The 19,115-nt window shown below is 56.4% G+C and overlaps 1 protein-coding gene across 1 annotated transcript; it reads left to right on the forward strand.

The window, feature by feature from the left end:
• Window positions 1–11,282: 11,282 nt before the first annotated feature.
• AK4 (adenylate kinase 4) lies at window positions 11,283–19,115 on the forward strand. Its single transcript, XM_035333823.1, has 5 exons — window positions 11,283–11,493; window positions 15,753–15,872; window positions 17,208–17,380; window positions 17,685–17,803; window positions 18,390–19,115. Exons 1-5 carry the CDS (start codon window positions 11,349–11,351, stop codon window positions 18,502–18,504), a joined length of 672 nt encoding a protein of 223 aa, XP_035189714.1. The 5' UTR covers window positions 11,283–11,348; the 3' UTR covers window positions 18,505–19,115.

The following is a 19,115-nucleotide window of genomic DNA, read 5'->3' on the forward strand; positions in this document are numbered from 1 at the left end:
GCATTTCCAGTCTTACAGAAACTGTGTGTTTAGCCTCCTAGCCCTGCCTCCAACGTGAGCTTTTGGCTTTTTCTCCTTAATTTCAGGACTGTGGTGTCTTCTGATTTCTGCTGGTTGCTCTGAGACATGTAGTTTTGGTGAAATCGATGTGCTTCTAGAAATTAATCCAAAAACTCAATTAATAACAGGATTTCCTGCCCATCCCCAAACGTAGTGACGGATCTGCCCATTCTCCTCATTGGGGCAGCACTGACGTACACCTCTGCTCGTTCCAGCTCTCAGTTTCACAAAAATCTGTAGGAATTTAGTATTTTTAACACCTCCATCTCCCTGCTAAGTTGACTGGAAGCGACCAACAAGTTTAAAACCCGTCAGTGGGGATGTCAGGCTTTCAGACAGACGGACAGACAGACTCATTTCAGAAAACCTATTCCTTGGCAAAGCAGGCTAAGTGCTCGGACCCCCCCAGTCTGCTTTCACCACCACACCCCATCCCATGGCAAGGATGTAATTTTATATTAAAACACTGAAAGTAGTTTTCTCCGTGGGATTAATCACAGGTACTTGTAGTTGAACGTGTTCTCATGCTCCTAAAGAGAGTGGGCCTGCAAAGAGCTGCAGAAAAGGTCTTTGATGCAAAGCATTTTTTCCTACCCCTGTAAGTACCGTACTGGGGTGGAGCGACAAGTCGGACAAATTGCTTTGTATCTTACTTATTTCTTTATTTTGCAGCTTCCAGGAAGCACTGATGTCCTCCCAGAAAAAAAAAATAAAAATAAATAAAAATGTAGATATCTAGACTTGACTTTCTTGGTATCTGTGAATTAAAACTCAAACGAAATTCAAACGAGTTCTCTCTTACAGCCTTCTTTAAAGAAGAGGGTGGGCAGTTATGTACAAATTTTCCCCTACTTCAGCTTTCAAGTTTCCAGGCGCCAAACTTCACCTCTGCCTCGGTTATCTTTGAAAAGGTGAGGTTTTCACACTATTTAGAACAGTTTAAATGTTAAGACAACTTTTTTTTCCATCGCGTTTCAAACTGCACCAAGTGGCTCTGCGTACGGCAACGTGCTATAAATCGCTGATGCCATCAGCTTGGAATTGACTGCACCCTTACATAAATGTGATTTAACACCACCTAAGCATTTTCACTTGTCTTTGGTTTGTTCCTGGCAGTACGTCTGGAGTCTGGTTCTTCTCAAACGTGCTAGCGAAGATCAGGAGGAGGCAGGGAAGTCAGAGGAGCCATGTAAGATGTAAAACTGGCCTCTGCCTTTCAGTGTCAGCAATTCCTTACGTTGTAATGGCACTAGAAAGTACTCTGGGAGTAATGGTCTGTGCTCTTGTACGCTTCTGCAGAGCATCAGGCTCATGCTCACTGCTGTTCAAACAAGAGTTTATTTTTTAAATATTTTTATTATTTTTTTCCAAAAGAAAAACATCCTTCCAGTTTTCCCTCCAGGGATGGGAGTTCCAAAGTAGAGCGCGTCGGGGATTTTTTCCTTGAGATCATCCAAACTGATCTCCTCACTCAGAGCTATTTTTCCTAAGGCAGATGGCCGGAGCTGATCCCAGCCAGACCCACGCCAGGCTGGGCTCGCCCCGTGGCCGTAGCACGAGGAGCAGCCGGGACGCGGGGCCGGAGGAGCAGGACCAACACCACAGCGCAGTGCAGGGCTGGGCCAGGCAAAAGGGGTCCTGCAACTGCTTTGGGTGCCCCAAACCATCCGTCGGGTGCCTGTCAGTGGTGCAACGGGGAAATTTGGGCAAGACATCCTCCCTGCAAGCCCATCGGTGAAGCGGATAGCACCGTATGCCATCACCACGCAGCATCTTAGGGAGTGCGAGGCCCCCGGATACTGCAGTGATGGGGTGGGACTTGCCCCGGGGGCTGTATAAATAGATATGCAAGTGCACAAGTCCTTTCATCTGATCTGTTGCTGAATTTATCTTAAACTTCCTGTGCTCGCATAACATGCGTGAAAACATTGTTTGTGACACTGCTCTCAGAGTGCTTGTCTCTGCTTGGAAAAGCAAGGGAGAGAATTTATTTTGAGACAGCTGGAACGTGTGAATTATTTCTTCCTAATTAACTACTTCTAAATATTGTCCTCAACCACCACCACCACCACCACCACCACTTTTTTTCTTTTTTTTAAAGCTAACTGGGGTTTCCAGTTATCTCAGTTTGGGAGGGCGAGGTACTCCTTGTTGACGATCTAAATTTACGTTGAGAAAAAGCTCAAATGGTGCCTGTCCAAAGCAGTCCCTGTTCCCAGGGTGCCGTGGCAGCCGCTGCTGAAAGCCAGGCTGCGGGGGGATTTCCTGCTCGGGGCCAGCGAGCTGGCAGAGCCGCGTGGAAAGCCGAGCAGGCAGCTCCGCTTCCCGACTTCCCTGGCTGGGGACTGGAGCTCGCACGCTTGGCTCCGAGCTCGGGAGCACAGGGATGGGATGCTGCCGCCGTGCCTCGGTCCCGCACTGGGAGCGTTCATGTTCCTACCTGCATTTGTCGGCTGTTTTTTTCCTGTTGCCGGCTTTCCGGTTCTTCCTTGTCACCGAATGAAAAGCATTATCTGAATTTTCTTCAGCTTTCTCTGATGAAACTATACCAGTGGCTGGCATGCTGCAACCAGTGCAGCCCAAACCCCGTGGCTTGTCCCAGATGAATCGGAGCAGAGTGGTAGTGGCGGCCAGCTCCAAACCCCACTCCTGCTCTCCTTGGTCTCTGCTGGGGAGCAGCAGTTTGACGTGGAGTTTGCCGTATTCCCCCTTCCTTCTGTCGTCTGGAGAATTACCGTCATGTTTCCAGGAAGGGTGGTGTTCATGCTCAGAGAGTCACAGAATCATCCGAGAATCATAAAATAGTGGCACAGGAGGGCTCAGAAGTAGGAGCTGGATGCCAGACTCCAGATCTGGAGATCTGTGGACTTTCCAAGCCCGTTAAGACGAGCGATGCCACCACCAGGAGGTCAACGCCCCCGTCTTTGCCTTCACCCTGCCGCGCGGGGCTGTGTCTGCGGGCTGTTAGGGGGGAAACGAACAGTGCCGGCGATCGTGGAGGTGGGGACGGTGAGGCTCGGGCCCATTCGACGGCTGGGCTGCAGTAAGAGCATATCGCTGTAGTGCTCTGTATTTCACTTAATAGTTCGAGAAGGCTGTGGTGCGTTTCCTTACATTTATCTGAGTTAAAAGGGCAAAAAGAAGTGAAAAATCCTTAGACTAGGAAGGCGCTGAACAGATAGTGTGCTCCTCTAATCACTGCCAGATAAAACACCCGCTGCGGGGTTTGATTAAAATGAGTTTTCCTTTAATGGGGATTGAAACGCAACTGCAGCAGCACGTCAAATTTACATCCCAAATTAATTAGGCTTCATTAGCAACAGGCCTCTGGAAGCTTTCATTTCCAGAGTCCCCCGGAGCATGGCGTTTCACCCCAGAGCGCAGGAAGGCTTCAGCTGCTGGAGGGGCGGTGTCACGAGCTGTCCTGAGAAGCTGTTGTTCTGCACAGGATGGAAGTTTCTCTCCAAAACAACACAAGGCATTTTTTTATCATTCTGGGAACATGAAGCCGACACGTCTAAGGAAATCGTTTGTAAATGAAATGCACCAAATCAGCAGGCCAGCCCGGGCAGTGGTCAGGAACGTCGGCATGGAGCCTCGCTGCCTCCTCCTCACCGCTTCCCTCGGGAAGAGCCGCTTCTGCTCAGCTGCTCCAAAACGCTGACCCAAAGGGCACCAACGCCGGCGTGTTTCTGTTTGTGTGCTTCTGTTAAAGCCAAACTCTATTCCATACCCACAGGATGTAAGACTCCCAGTTAGAGAAAGCAGAGAAACCCCTGGAACTTCAGAGCTACGACCCAAACCACCAGCCTCACCTCCTCTGCTGGCCCCTTCCCCAGGGCTCTTTGCTGTGAGCTCTTTGCTAGCACCAGAACGAACCCCCCCGTGCTGGTGCTGCCCTTGTGCCTGCAGCCCTGGACTCTTTCCCTTGAACTTTCCACCCCCGTCACCCCCAGGTTGGTCCCAGCAGCAGGGACGAGACCCACGGCTGGGCCCCGCTCAAGCGGAGCAACGAGACGGTGCCAGGATGGGGTCCGTGGCTCTGTTCTCCATCTGCCAGCACCTCTAACGGCAGTAATTTGCTCTCTCACAGGCTTATTTTTAGCCAGGAAGAATCTGAGGCTTTTGCAAATGTTTAAACACATGTCTCTCTTGAATTATTCAGTGTACTCTGCCTGCTTCTGGAGTTAATTAAAATGGAGGGCAATCGATAGCGAGCTCTCTGGCTCACCGTGGGGAGGCGGCGGCGAGGAGCAGCTGTGGGACCGCTGATAGCCTGCAGTCCTCTCCATCCCTCCCAAGCCACCGGGCTGCCACCGCTCTGCTCCCTCGGCAGTGCTGGCCAGCAGCTGCAGAGCACGGAGTCATCCCGAGTTTGCCTTCATTTAAGGAGACCGATTTGTGCACCGCACTGGGGATGGACGCGTCCTGAGCCACACAAACCAAGGGCTTGGTGGCTGCGCCAGAACCAAAACCCAAATCCCGTGGCATGGTCCATGTGAGATGAGCACGTGTCTCACAACTGATGCAAAGCGAGCGCTGGAGCCCAGCCCAGAGGATCTGCCAGGTGCCTGAGATGTTTCTTCCTTCTTCTCGGTGGCTCCTCGTGGCCTTTGGCTTTACAGCCAAGTGCTTTTGCCTGGAACGAGAAGGAGTCATCTGCCTACCCTCTGCTCCGGGGGGGTTGTTCATCTGGTTTTATGCTGGGAGGTGGAAATATCACCACAGCTGAGCTGAGCATGCTTGTCATGAGTCCGTGTTGAATTCCCTTTACGCTCGTGAAATTTTGCAGGCAGCATGCTGTAGCTGGGATGGTTTTGGAGCTGGTATGCCAGGAAAATACCCTTGGATCTGAAGAAAAATAGTGTTGGTAATATTTCTAATCACTCCAGTAGGCTTCACCTGAGTCTTCATCAGCTTCTTTCGTTTGTTTGTTTGATTTTTTCACTCTAGTTTGCCCAACATTTCTAGGCTCCCATTCAGGAATTGCTTAACCTGACCTAACAACAAGTTTGTCATCGTTACATTCCAGGGCAACCAATACTTGCACTTATCAAGACGCTGCAGTTTGGATTCTTGATTTATAGAAATGTTTAATCAAGAAGGCCTGGACTAAAGTTCAAGTGGAAGTGCTTTGTGCTAGCCAGAGACAATTTGAATGAGCAGTAATTAAAACAGTGCCTGATTCGTGTGGGGCACTGCTGGACTTTGGAACGACAACCGCATGCTTGGAACTCTGTCGGGATGGATTCCTTTTCCTTTTGGTGCAACCACAGCCAGGTCTGGTGGTGCTGTCCGGTAAGAGAAGTCACATTAAAAAAATAAAATAAAAAAAGGGGAAAGGCAAAACCTTCACCTGGTTCCGAGGGTCAGTGCTAGCAGACAATGGATGTCTTTTATCCCGCTGTTGTCAGAGGCAGATAGCGGCTGGCCGGCTCCCTCGGAGCAGAACTTCTACCCTAAAAGGATGGTTTGTGGACGAGAGCCAGGAGCCGAGCAGCCGTTCTGGCCTGCAGCCTCGCGGCCCCGAGGAGCTGTGGCAGGAGCGGAGCTGCTGTTCTTCGGCGAAACGTGGGTGGGAGAGCGACAGCCTCCAGATGGGAAAAGGGACTTTCCTGGTGAAAAAGCCTGAGAACCGCTGGGGCAGAACACATCCATCCAGAGTGACAGCTGAGAAACGTCACGAGAAAATCGCCTTTCCTTGGCACCGAAGCTATACATTGCAAAGTCTTATCAGAGAACGGACGGCCCTCCGAGAGCTTGTTTTGGAGAAGAAAGCGATGTGATGTATCGCTGTGTGCACGTTGTTTACATCTTGCTTTAACACAGCTCGTGGGAGGAAGTGTTCCACTGCCAAAAAAGACTTGATAGCTGCATTGTTCGCGTGTAGCAATATTTAGACATAGCAAACCCACAAGGATTTATAAGTCTGTCCGATTATGATATCGGGTAGGAAGCCACAGGAAAAGAGATGGACACTGTGTCCACTGAGCGAGAGAGGGGGAGATAAAGGCTCCCGTTAAATCTGATCAGAGAGGTGTTGTTCTGAGGCACAGACAGCGCTTTCAGTTCCTGTCCCATGCCAGAACTCGACGCTGTGCTTGTTTTAACAGGAAATGAGAATCACAACCAGGAGCCCAGAGGCACATGGCATTTCAGCCGGCAGCTTCGCTCTGGCTTTCACCAGGACTCGGTGTGGCGGTCACCGCGCCTCACTGAGCGGCCTGGCTGGGTTATTCGCCCTTAAATCTGACCCAAGGCTTCGCAGGTAAGGAACCTGATTCCTTGTACCCGCTCCATAGCAAAACCTGCATCCGCCTCCGGGCAGTTATCCTGCGCCCCGTGGGGAAGAGAGACGTGCCTGTGCCCACCTGCAAGCCCACGAACGCTCCCACAGCCCCTCGTCTCCCCTTGTGGGACTTCACGTGCAGGCTGCCAGCAAACCCCGAGCAGGGCATGGCCGTGAAGGGCAGCGCCGGCGCCTCGCTGCCGTACGACCAGGGACAGCCACGGCCACTGCCAGGTGACCCCCCCCTGCCTTCGGGTGCTCCTGCCCCGGTCAAGGGGTCCCTTCGGGCTTCGGAAAGAGGCAGAAAGGAAGCCGAGGGTTGACTGCTTAGATTTTAATCTATCTAGAACTTTAACTCTTTTAGCAGGATGTCTTTTTATCATCTGCACAGTTTCTAGTACAACAGAGCCCTCCTCCAGACGCAGACTCGAGGCGCTATCACAACACCAGTAATAATTTCCCCCGCGTAAATGACGCACGCTGGCAAAACGTTCCATCGCAGCAGCACAGCCCCGACCCTGGCAGGGCTCGCAGACGCAGCCAGCAGCACGCTCGGGCAAACACCTTCCAGCAAAGATCAGGGAAATAGCACAAAGCATGGAATTGCCTCGTTGGAGCAGCCGCTGGCCGAGCTAATCCTCTTCCACGAGCGGCAGCGGTGCGGGGCAGCACAGGGCAGGGCCCAGCTGGTTATTAACCGCCTCGTCCAGAAGTAGGAGCTAAGCAACCACAGGTAACACCAGTATAAAGAATAAATCGTGACCTCTGCAGGTTGCTGCAACAGCCTCCAGCCTCTGCAGGCTGAGGACCGCATGCTGCCCCGCGGGGACGCTGGGGACAGGCTCATGCCAACACAACAGCAGGTCCCTGCTCGGCTCACACCCAACCCCACGGGGCTGCTCGCTGCCCACCACTCTCAGCCCCGCTACACACACACCTCGGCCGCTGAGCCCTGCTGGCGTGCCACCCACACAAAGATGAGACGTGTGCTTCACCAAAAGCAGGGGCCTCGAGAACCTTCTCTAGGTATTTTGATGGAATTGTGACAGAAGATGCCCAAGGAACTTGCAGTCCCGTTGGCCAAGGCGGAGAAGCCCCAGCCCAGAGAGAGCACCAGATGCCCCACCGTGGCTGCACCACCTCCCTTCGGTGCCTGCTGCAAGCTGCTGCATCGCCCCGGGCTGCTGGAAGACGTGAGACAGGCCATGTCCCTCTGCCCACTCCCACGTAACAGGGTGAGTGGAGACACTAGCTGGCTCAAATCATGCTATTTTTAACAAGAAATACGTAAAAGTATCTACAAAGGGGGGCTGTATGGCTGCAGAGTCATTCCTGTACCACCCATTGACCCACACTGCCTTACCTCTTCTCCCACATGCTCCCCCAGCTGCACAGGACCCCACTTTTGGAACCCTTGGTGAAATTTCTCAAGCACAGCATTTCTGGAAGGTCTTCTACATCACACAGACAACTAAGAGGCAAACTCCCAGTAAAGCACAGTTTTTATTCAAGTAAATCTCAAGTTTTCTCAAGCCGTGACTTTGACAGGACAAGGTGTGTTTAGAACAAGGACACATCAGCAGAATGTTGTGTGTACATCTGTCCGTCCGCTCCTGGGATCAAAGGGACGGGGCGCGGCGGGCACGGGCCCCGTGAAGCTCAGATGGCTGCCATCCTTCAGTTATCACAGTACTGTACCTTTACAAGAGACAGCATCAGCACTGTGATAACTGAGCCAGGGCAGCCTGTCAGTCATCGCGGCCCCTCCGTGGCACTGCCAGGTGCTTCCTCTGTCTTCTCATCCCCCGCACGCCCCCGAGCCCCCAAACTGCCCTCAACGGGTGCCCAGCTGCCAGGTGAGAGGCTCAGGAGCGTTTAACAGAAGTGGCTTTGCACGTGGGGATCCAGCTCAGAAAATTATCCGGATAATCAGCGCTATCTTAATGACCGTGGTGACCAAAACAGCCTTCAAAACCCAATTCACCAATGCTGGATGTCATGAAGAAAGGTTAACTTCACAGTTAATGCTGGAGAAAATGAGGGCACCTCCTCTCCCCCTTCAACTCCCTGGAGCTTGAGAGCAGCGCCTGGTTTGTGCTGCTCGAGAACCGCATGTCACGAACCAGGCAGTCAGCAGGCAGAGGGGGCCGCCCGCCAGGTTCAGTCGGCGGAGCCGCACCGCGCGTGTGACAGCCGAAGGCTGGGATCACGACAACAGGAGCAGAGGGCAGCACCACACCGCGACCGCGCTGCATACTGCACCGAGCGCGCCGGGCGCTCGCCCAGGCAGCGGAGCGCTCTGGCAGGCGGTGGAATTTTACAGCGCCGCGAACACGTTCGGCTGGGCTTCATCAGGGCTCGTCACATGCGCTGCGAGAGCTGGGATCGCGGGCGCCCCACTCCTGTGCCTACCGAGGGCTCCAACGGGAGCAGCGCCGGACACCAAGGAGCCAGCCGTGCTCTCGAGGGACCGCCGCTGGAAGAGGCGGAAGGGGCGCCTCAAGGCTCCGCGGGCTGACATGCAACTGGAACTTGTAGGTCACAGGATCCAAACACAGAATTGTGAAATAAAAACCGATACCGCAAACTATCCAAGTCAAACTTCTATCAACCAGTACTGTGCACCCCACTTTTTTTTAAAAAAAAACAGGTTTTGCTGAAAAGATCATGGAACTACTTCTACACCCATGCCCTCTGGTTAAGGGAATCACATTGACTTCTGAAATAAGTTTTAAAAATAACACTTTTTTTACACAAAGTTAACGTGTTCCGATAAAAAGTTAATTTATGATGCTGATGGACTTCCTCAGTATAAGCTGCTCTCGTATTTCTAACAGGAGGGAGCAGAAACTCCCGACGTGGTTTACTGCCCTAAATAACTTACCTGGGGAAGAGCGTGTCTGGAGATGTTAAGAGGTTGTTTTTAAAAGAGAAAGGCGTAACGCTCCGACAGATCCAGCTACCAAAATGGTGCCTTACAAGTTTTTAACGGAAGAGGGCAATGGAGAGACAAGTATGAAATATCTGAGGAGAAGCACGCAGTGGAAAAAAATATTTGTACGTTTTAAAACAAACTGCAAACATACATTACATAAAAAGGGGACAGTCAACAGATTATGCAATAGTGACGTCAGATGGTGACACAGATGACTTAAACGTATACCCCAAAACTTGCAGCTTTGCCACCGATTATAATTAATTACATCATCTGCTGCTGCAAGAAAAGAAAAAAAAACAGCAAAAAACTTTGTAAAAAATGCTTAAGAAAATCTGTACGTACAGCTGTGACTTTTGGAAAGGAAGGGAAGTGCCCAACAAACGAACCGTTTGCTGCCACTCTGAAGCCTTTTCACACCACGTTATTCCAGTAGAAAAAAAAAAAAAAAATCTAGTGATTGGAAGATTCCAACAGAATGGAAGAGGAGTGGAATGGGGAATCCCACATTTCGGAGGCTGAGGTGATTAGAGAAGAGCTGCTGGTTGGCAGTTCAGGTGTGTCTTCATCTGAGCCTCAAGATTTTATCCGTGCCCCAGCAGTTCCTCGTAGGCTGTTTAAAGAAGATCCGTGACCGCAAAGGTGAGCGGTCCCACCCAACTCCCCGGCACACCGACTATTCAAGTTATCCTGATGTGCACCCACTCTCCTGGCTGGTGCCATTTGCCCCTGAGGATCCCGCTCCCGTTCCGCACAAACCTGCTGCGTCTCCTCACACGCCGATTTTCCCACTGCCCCGGCCGCACCACGCACAGGGACTCGATGCGAAAAGCAAACAGGTGTGCGAAAACGCAGAACTTGGCTCCTTGTCGTTGTCTCTTGAACCCTCCCTGCTTTTTAAACAGAACATTTAGCTAGTTCGGGACTCCGCACACAGACCCACGCCACGGCTAAGACCCTGGGTGTTCCCATAGGGTTATTTAAGAAGAGCTGATCGCTGGCACCGCCTGCCACCCCTTGTTTCTGAACGCCTCCCAGCTTGGCCTGGCTGCTCCTGGAGCTCCGGTTCCCCCTCCGGCCCCTGGGGAGGGGTTACCCGGCGTCTTTTCGGCTTGCTGGGTACAATTACTGCTCCCTCAGCCCGGCCCCGCGGCCCCCTCCCCTCACCAGCACCCAGAGCCGGGCACGACGCCCTCGGGAACGACCCTGGGGGGGGGGGCTCACGGTAACCCGGCGGCCCCCAGCGCCTCGCCCCTTCCCTCCTTGGCCGCCCCCCGTGAGGCACAGCCGGCCCCGACCCCCCCGGAACCCTCCCGGCCCCCCGCAGCCCCCCTCACCGCTCCCCCCTACCCCTCAAAATAGCAGTGCGCAATGGAGGGGGGGGGGGGGGGGGGGTTGCCCCCCCCCCCCCCCGGCCCCCCGGGGGCCCGCGGGGGGGGGGGGGGGGGGGGGGGGGGGCGGCGCGCATCGGGCACGCGCATCGCGTTCCCGCGCATGGCGTTCTATCGTTCACGCGTGGGCGCGCACGGTGCCCCCTCACAGCCCCCCCCCCCCCCCCCCCCCCGGGGGGGGCCCCCCGGGGGGGCCCCCGGGGGTTGGGGGGGGGGGGTGGGGGGATGGGGGGGGGGTCCCGCGGGGTCTCTCCCCGCGGCGCCCAGGCTCCGTGAGGCGGCGCCGAGCCCAGCCGAGCCGCGGGGGCCCCGTCGGGCGGCGGCGGGACTACAAGTCCCAGGGTGCCCGGCCCGAGGGGGCGGCCCGAGGGGGGCGGCCGTACCCCCCCGCCCCCCTCCCCGCTCCCTGCTGATGTGTACGGGCGGCGGGTGAGCGGCTCGGCACGGCTCGCCTCGGCTCCCCCCCACCACACACACACACACGCACACACACTCACACTCACGCCATTTTGCGGGGCTCCCCGGCATGCGGGGCCCCTCCGGGGGCGGCGAGGCGGCAGGGACCCCCCTCCGTACCCCCCTCCTAGCTCTGGGTCCCCCCGCGGGGGCTGCGTGAGGCCGGGGGTGCTGGGGGGGGGGGGGAGGCTGCGGCGGTGCCCCTCGGGGACCCCCCATGGCCTCCAAGGTGCTGCGGGCCGTGGTGCTGGGCCCCCCCGGCTCGGGCAAGGGGACGGTGTGCGAGAGGATCGCCCGCAGCTTCGGGCTGCAGCACCTCTCCAGCGGGCAGTTCCTGAGGGAGAGCCTCCGCCGCGGCGGCGGTGAGTGCCCGGGGTGCCCCGACGGGACGGGGCCGGGGACGGGTCTGGGACGGGGCCGGGGTCGCGCCCGGACGGGGCGAGCCCCCGGGGGGAAACCTCCGTGGGACGTCCTCGCCTCGCTGCCGGCCCCACGGGGATGAGGTGGCCCCGCGTGTCCCCCCCTGCTCTGCCGCCGGGGTTCGTCTCTGTCTGGATTTGAGCCTGGTTTTCGTTTAGAAGCTGCTCCCTCCATCTTAGATCTGCTGAGGTGGCCGGGGAAAAGCGGGCTGCGGGGAGCGGGGTCTCATCCCAGCCCCCGGTGGGCACGGCTGGGGAGAAACCCAGCCAAAAAACCTGGGCGTTCACGCACCCACGGTCAGCCACGGCACCTGGGGTCGCAGACCTCGCGTGTTGGCTGCATCCTGCACCAGGGTTTTGTAGGAACGGGGTCAAATCACACAGCTTGGGTCCTGCTGCGACACCCTGTGCGAGGGATGCGCTGGCAACGTGCACACGTCCACGGGGAAACCCCTTCGGGAAGCTTGCTGTGGGTTGTGGGGTGTCCCGGCTGCGTGCCGTGCCGTGCCAGCTGCTGTGGGAAGGCACGGGGTGCCCCTGCGAGCCCTGAGTCCTTAATAAGCTCCCCTCCAGAATCATGGAGGCTGGGGGCCGCAGTGCTGCCAACCCACCCCGGGCTTCGCATCCGAAGCCCTTCGGAGAGCTGTCGGTCTGCGCTGTGCTTCGCTGGGGCCAGCCGCACCAGCTGGTAATGGATCCAGCAAAGGTTTGGGAGGCAGCAGCCGGGCGGCGTGGGGCTGTCCCCAGGCGTGGCTGGGCAACGCCAGCGCTGCTGCTCACGGCGGGTGTGCGAGAGACCTACCCGGGGAGGAAACTGACTCAGAGGAGCCATAAAACGACACAAAACAGCCCAGAGGAACAAGACTTGCCTTGCCTTTTTAGAGGTGTGACAAGAAAGGGGAAAAAAAAAAAAAAGGGAGGATAAACTTTCCGAGCTGTGTGCTCTTTGGGGCGTTGTGTGCTCGTTTAAAAATACCCAGATTTCCTTCCATAAATAAAAAAGGACGGTAATATTTCCTCTGGGGAGAGGCTCGAAATTTGGAAAATCCCGATAGCTCTTTTGGCTGAGCCACAGAGCACCTGGGCGAAGACCAAGCGGTGCAGCAGCGGGTGGGAAACGTGGGTGGAAACGCAGGTAAGATTGCTGAGGAGCAGAGCCGCTGTGATTTCGCACAGCTGACGTGCCTTTCAGGTGCCACCTTTGACTTCGCCTCTGGTCATAGCTCTCAGTAATGTGCAGCTGTTTGCTTTTTTTTTTTCTTCTTTTCCTTTTTTTTTTTTTTTTTTTTTTGCTGTTTGCTTTGGACAAGCTGTTACATGAGCACGCAGCGATGTGCCAGCTCCGGAGGAAGCTGGATGGAAGTAAATTCCCTTCCTGGGTTTGTCATCCGCGCCGCTGGTTTTGCATTGCAGGGGAGATGAGGCCAGTCTTACAGACACCCCGCTGCCCTCCAGAGGGACCCGCCGAGGGGTTTTAGAGCAGCCTCTACGCAAGGACCCCGTGCAGGAGCGGATTTGGAGGTGGTTTTCCCATCTCAGGAAGCCGGAGGACACCCGAGCATCCCGCACAGAGGGAGCCCCGGGGCTCCAGGTGGTGCGGGGTGGCTGGGTGTGCTGCTGCTGCTGGAGCCCTTGGGGTTTTGTAACAGTGACTCGGCGAGTGCATCCGCTGCCACGGCTGTGTTGGTTAATCAGTGCCTCGTTTAGCAGCTGCCCTGTTGTGCAAAAGTGCTTTGTTTGGATCTCTGGAGAGCAGGAGGTAAAGAAACTGCGTTTGGTGCTGCGCAGGGGGTACTGGAGGGCAGTGACCGTTTTACTCGGCCAGTTCTTGTCCCAGTGCCCAGGTCGTTGCCTCTGGTGCCTGCAGCGTCCCGGGGTCTCAGCGGGGCTCAGCTGATTCCAATGACACTGCGCGCCCTGGGAGACGCCTGGGTCTTGTGGGCGTCTCACTGCTCCGCTCGCTGCGCCGCTCTGGGGGCAGAAGGGTGCTGTGACGATGGGAACCCTGAACTGAAAGGGGTGGGAGAGGGGAAAAGCAGGGCGGCTGGGAGGGGGGTCAGCGACGCCCCCAGATCTGTGGCCGTGCCATGCTCTGGCTCCCGGGAGTCAGGCCAGGCTGGCAGAGACAGGGTGAGAATGAGAGCCCTGGACGGGGAAGTGGTTCGGGGGCTCCGAGGACCCCATGCAGCTGGGGTTGTTCCAGCTTGGTGCACAGATAACCACGGGCAGTGCTGCGTTAACCACCCGGAGCTCCTCCTCTCCATTAACTCCAGACTGCGCTGCTGTAGCCTAAATAAGAAATGATGCACAAGGTTGCCCCGGGGGGCCCAAAGTCCGCCTTATCTCGCGGTGTCTGGCCAGGGAGCTTCTGGCAAGCGAAGCCTTCGCTCCCCACACTGCTTCCAGCCGCAGCCCGCCTCCTGCACCCTGTGTTTGGGAACAGCCTCTCCTTGAGCCCCCGCAGCCCCCCGCTGCAGCGGGAGGCGTCGCTGGAGGCTGGGACCCGCTTTGATGATAAGAGTTCAGTGGCACGGGTGCGGGGTTGCGCCAGGAAGGGACAGGGGACAGCAGGGTCTGAAGTCCTGCGGCCGTTAGCTTAGCGGGACGGAGCGATAGCAGCGTGGATTTTGGCCCCTGGGTGGGATCTGTGCCAGGCCGGGCGGATGAACCCCTGGCCATCACGCAGCAGGACCAGGATCTGCAGGGAGATGCCGTGCACGGGCTGAGGAAGCCCTGCCCAAACCCTGCCACCGCTTGGCTCGGGGCTGGGGCGCGCTTCGCCGTGAAAATGCACGAGGTGGGCTGGGAAAAGTCGAGGTAAAGCCTGCCTTTTACTGAAGCCACGCAGCGGGAGCAGGGACGGCGTGGTCCAGCACGTCCCAGGTGCTGGGGGGGCCGGGCAGCCCTGCGGGTCCTCCAGGGAAATGTCTGCCCCCTCCTCGGCGAGAGCAGTGCCTCCAGGAAACATCATCACGGAGCAGCGGGTGGTGTCTGCTCATCCCGTGGGCATGAGGAAACGCAGCCACGATGCAGAGCTGTGGCCCCAGGTGGCCGTGTGGGATGCGTTCCCAGGCTTCGCAGCCGTGGCTTGGTGCGTTTTTGGCTCACGGCGCCAGGCTGTGCTCCAGCAGCCCCCCCCCCAGCAGCAGCCGGTCCTGCGGGTCGGTGCAAAACCCCAGCAGCCAGCCCCATGCAGCACGGCTCGTGGGGTGTCAGGAGGACTGGTGCTTTGGGAGGGCTAAAACATGCTGGTTTCACTAGAAAAGGTGCAAAAAAGACCCAGCCGAATTTGTCTCGGGCCCCTTTTCTCACCGTCTGCCCCGTGCTAGCCATGCCTGTTGGATGGGGATGGTTGGGGGGCAGGCAGAAACCACAGCATTCCTCCTCTCTCTTCAAAGTACCCAAGCTGCAATAAAAATGGGGAAAAAAAAAGTGGAACCAAGCCTGCCGGTGGCTGCCCAGGTGACCGAGGCTGCGGGGGAGGTGGATCCAGGCTGGGTTCATTCCACAGGGAACCATCGCTGCCCCGCGGGGCTCCTCCCAAAGCGCTTTCTCAGCTACAGCTGATGCGGGGGAGAATCAAGCAGGAGCCTGCTCAGGTGTACTCGCCCTGCAGGTACACTGCAATTACGTTCTCAGGTGTTGATCTGGGAAACAGTTTCCTTATCTGAGTGTATCTCGAGCTGAGCCTCTGAAGTCTTAAAGCCCCGTGGACGGAAAGCCGTGTTCTGCCTCCAGCGGCGGCAGCAAACGCCCTGAGGCTTGTGTTTCCAAAGGAGCTTTCTGATGTTGCCTGTTTACTGCAGCCTGCATGTGAAATCCTGAATTCCCACCTCCCAGGATAATTGGTGAGAGAGAGCGCCAGCTTCTCATGACGACGGCTGTAGGTGGAAGCAGGAGGAGGCAGACTTGGTTTCTCCGAGCCGGGCGCTGCCAGTTGTACAAACGTTACCCAAACGCATCATTTGTCTTCATAGCTTCACTGGAAACCTCTCCGAAGCACAGTGACGGCCGCTGTAATTCTGTGCAGTGGAATTATTCCTACAGCAAATGTACAAATTTGTCCCCTCTGAGGACAGGGACGCTGCCGAGAGGCTCCCGGCTGAGAGATCTCAGAGGGCAGACAGAATTTGAGGGGGAGCGGTATTTTTTTTAGCAGAAATGTCATGCACTTTTTTTTTTCTTTTCTTGAACTTGAACAGAAGTTGGCGTCTTGGCGAAGCAGTACCTTGAGCGAGGCCTTCTGGTGCCGGACCACGTCATCACGCGCGTGATGATGACGGAGCTGGAGAAGCGGCGAGCGGAGCACTGGCTGCTCGACGGTGAGCGCCTCCGGGCGGGAGGGTGGCAGGGGCCTTTCAAACGTCATCGTGCTGCCGAGGGGTTTGCAGCAGCAGGGGAGAGAAGACCAGAGGTGCCTTTTGGGGTCCTGCTGGCAGCAGGAGTGGGGACGGGTGGCACTGAGCCTCTCGCAAGGGCAGTGCTTTCAGGGCCCGCCGTGAAATCCACCTATTTTTTTTTGCGGTAAACCGAGAACTTGAGGAAGGGCTCCACAGCCTTTCAGTTGCAGGGCTTAAAAAAATAAGAAAAGGTTCGCCCCGAGCTCCGGCTGCCCTCGTGGAGGTGCTGCGGACAGCCACGGAGGCCTGGGAGCGGGAGGAGGCAGGTCCTGATGGCAGCACCCAGAAGGGATTTGGGGAGGGATGGGGCAAGTAGCTGTGCCCTGGGGGGCCGGCAGCAGTGCCCTCAGCACTCTGGGACCTTGAGCCCTGTGGGGTCAGGCCGGGTTGAAGCAGCCCCTGAATTAATGGCACGTGAGAAGAGGAGGAGTAGCCAGTTATTAATAACCGTGAGCCTCATTTCATTACATTGAGGAACTTCTTTGATTGTTTCCGAAGTTTTTAGGTCAAAAGAGAAAAAAGCTCAATCCCCGCTGTTAGAGTTTCGTTACTCTTATGATAACGCTGCTTAATCCATCTGCTGCTTGGCAAGCAGCACAGCGAGTGGCGCTGTACAAGCACACACCTATTTTCGCTCTGTTAAAACTCAAGTGTGTCAACATCCACGAGCGTGTGCACCCCCGTGCTCAGCTCCGGGCTCGTGCAGCGCGGGGCAGTTCTGGGCTGGTCTGTGGCGGTGCGTGGGAGCTACCCTCAGGCAGCACGGCTCGGGGACGAGCTGCTGCCCTGCCACCGCTTTGTTCTGGATGCCTCACCGCAAGGAGCGTGCTTATTTCAAGCAGCCCATGCCCAAATAACAGCCCGACTTGACGTGGTAAAGCAGACCTCACGTATTCCTTCTCATAGCAACTCACTCATTAGCTGTGGTGGTGTCCTGACCGGCTCTCAGCGAGTAATTCTTTGCTTGGGAAAAGCCTGGGGTTTTTCAGATACTCACTGAGAGGCGGGGAGATGGGGCAGGTCCTCCTGGACATGGTTTCTCAGGAGAACACGAGCCTGCAGCGACCCGCCTGCTGTATTTTGGGAGCCGGTGCTGGAGGAGCTATTTTTTGTCGCAGCCATCTGGCGGATGCCTCTCTTTCACACCAGTTGGGCCGCAGCGAGGAGCTGTGCTATCTCTGCAGCGCCGCGGGGCGGGCAGACAAACGCTTTCCTGCCGCTTACCCGGCCCCTCTCTGCCGCGGCGTGTGCCCGCAGGATTCCCGCGGACGCTGGGGCAAGCCGAGGCGCTGGACAGGATCTGCGAGCTGGACCTGGTGATCAGCCTGAACATCCCCTTCGAGACGCTGAAGGACCGCCTGAGCGCCCGCTGGATCCACCCGGCGAGCGGCAGGGTCTACAACATGGAGTTCAACCCGCCCCACGTTCACGTAAGCGCCCGTAGCACCGGGGTCGTGTCTTCCCAGAGGGAGGCAGAGGTCAGAGGCGCTTTGTGCGGGCACAATCCTAAATTACCACTGGGGAAGAAATCCCATGTAGGAAGACCCAGGGGCTGCGGGGCGCCGCAGGGCTTTGTCCTTGGCAGCTGTCCCGCAGGAGTTGTGCGAAATGCGCCCAGCCAAGTGAGGTTTGTGTTAAGCCCCGAATGAAGGCGCTGCGACGTAACTGCCTCGAGCAGCACGGGGCAGCTCTCTGGGGAGCTGCAGCCCCCGGATGGCGTTGGCCTTTCCGCAGGGCATCGACGACCTGACGGGCGAGCCGCTGGTCCAGCGCGAGGACGACAAACCCGAGGCCATCGCTGCCCGGCTGAGGAAGTACAAGGATGCTGCCAAGCCGGTCATAGAGCTGTACAAGTGAGTGGGACCGTGCGAACAAACCACGGCGTGCCCGTGAAAACCGGCACGGCCCCTGCTGGGTGCTGGGGGGCAGATGGCTGCGCTCAGCAGCACGTCGGGCTCCACGGAGGTGGTGGCCTTGCGGAGTTGTTTGGGGGCAGGCATCCCCTGGCCGAGCTGGGAATAGTTCTGGGGTTGTGAGATGCTCCCAGGAGCTGCTGAAAGGGGGTGAGGAGCATTTTAAAAAGGAAAATTGCCCACATGTTGGGCAGGGTGGGAAGCAGGGCCCTAACTGTCCCACTCCCTTAAGCATGTGGATAAATCCTGCAGCTTTAGGCCTACAGAGTGCTGCAGTGGGGACGGAGGTGAGCTGTGAGGTGTGTGGTGGGATTAGGGGTGGCTGCCTGGGTTCGGCTCACCCATGTGCGAAGACGTTTAACCCCTCACTGCTCCTCCTGTGGCCCAGAAAGCCACGGGCAAGCTTCCCCGGAGTAGCTCGCGCTCCTGCTCTGCAGGCAGAGGCATTTCAGCAGCACGCCCGGCCTGCAGGTGTCCCGTCCTTAGGTGCTGCTGGCACTGACTTTTCCTCACAACTCTCTTCCAGGAGCAGGGGTATCCTGCACTCATTTTCGGGGACAGAGACCAACAAGATCTGGCCGTACGTGTACGCTCTGCTTTCCAACAAGATCCCCCCTGTGCACTCGGAAGAGGAAAACTAACCAGTTTGGGTGGAGGACCAGGAACTGATGGGATAATGTGTTTGGTTTCTCTGCATGGTGCTGGAGCTCAAATTAGGTGACCACGCAGTACCTACGGCTCCTTCCCCAGGCGTGCTGGATAACAGCTGTGGAAACCCAGTTACAGCCAGTATCAGGGTGAAAAGGTCTCTGCTTATAAGGTCCAGTCTGCTAGAACAAGTGTTTTTTCTTCTGAGGCTAGAAAGTATTCCTGCCGGTGATCCAACTGCACAGATCAGTGATGCAAACCTAGGTAATGATTATTTCAGGTTTACACAACTTGCCATGATTTCCCCGCCGCCCCCCGCCTCTCTCTAGGCCTATAACGTGTCATTCCATTGCTCCACAGAACTGTTTACTGCAGATCACTCTGTTGTAGTTTTTTAAAATTATTTTCTATTAAATTTATTTCTTAGAGAAATAAAGCTCTAGAACGCGAGACTTAGCCCCGTGGGAATTGGTGAGGAACACAGAAATCGTTCACGTTACAGAGCTCAGAAATGTGAAGATCACATTGCCAGTAATAGAAACAGAAGAGGGAAAACACAGGAGGTAAACTACCTACTTGTGCTTTTCCTATAAAGAGAGATGAT

This window comes from Oxyura jamaicensis, chromosome 8, assembly GCF_011077185.1.
Source record: "Oxyura jamaicensis isolate SHBP4307 breed ruddy duck chromosome 8, BPBGC_Ojam_1.0, whole genome shotgun sequence".
Taxonomy (NCBI): domain Eukaryota; kingdom Metazoa; phylum Chordata; class Aves; order Anseriformes; family Anatidae; genus Oxyura; species Oxyura jamaicensis.

Coding starts and splice junctions, on each gene's coding strand:
- AK4 (XM_035333823.1), top strand. CDS start 11,349: ATGGCCTCCAAGGTGCTGCGGGCCGTGGTGCTGGGCCCCCCCGGCTCG. Junction 15,873..17,207: donor GGAGCACTGGCTGCTCGACG/GTGAGCGCCTCC, acceptor GTGTGCCCGCAG/GATTCCCGCGGACGCTGGGG. Junction 17,804..18,389: donor CCGGTCATAGAGCTGTACAA/GTGAGTGGGACC, acceptor ACTCTCTTCCAG/GAGCAGGGGTATCCTGCACT.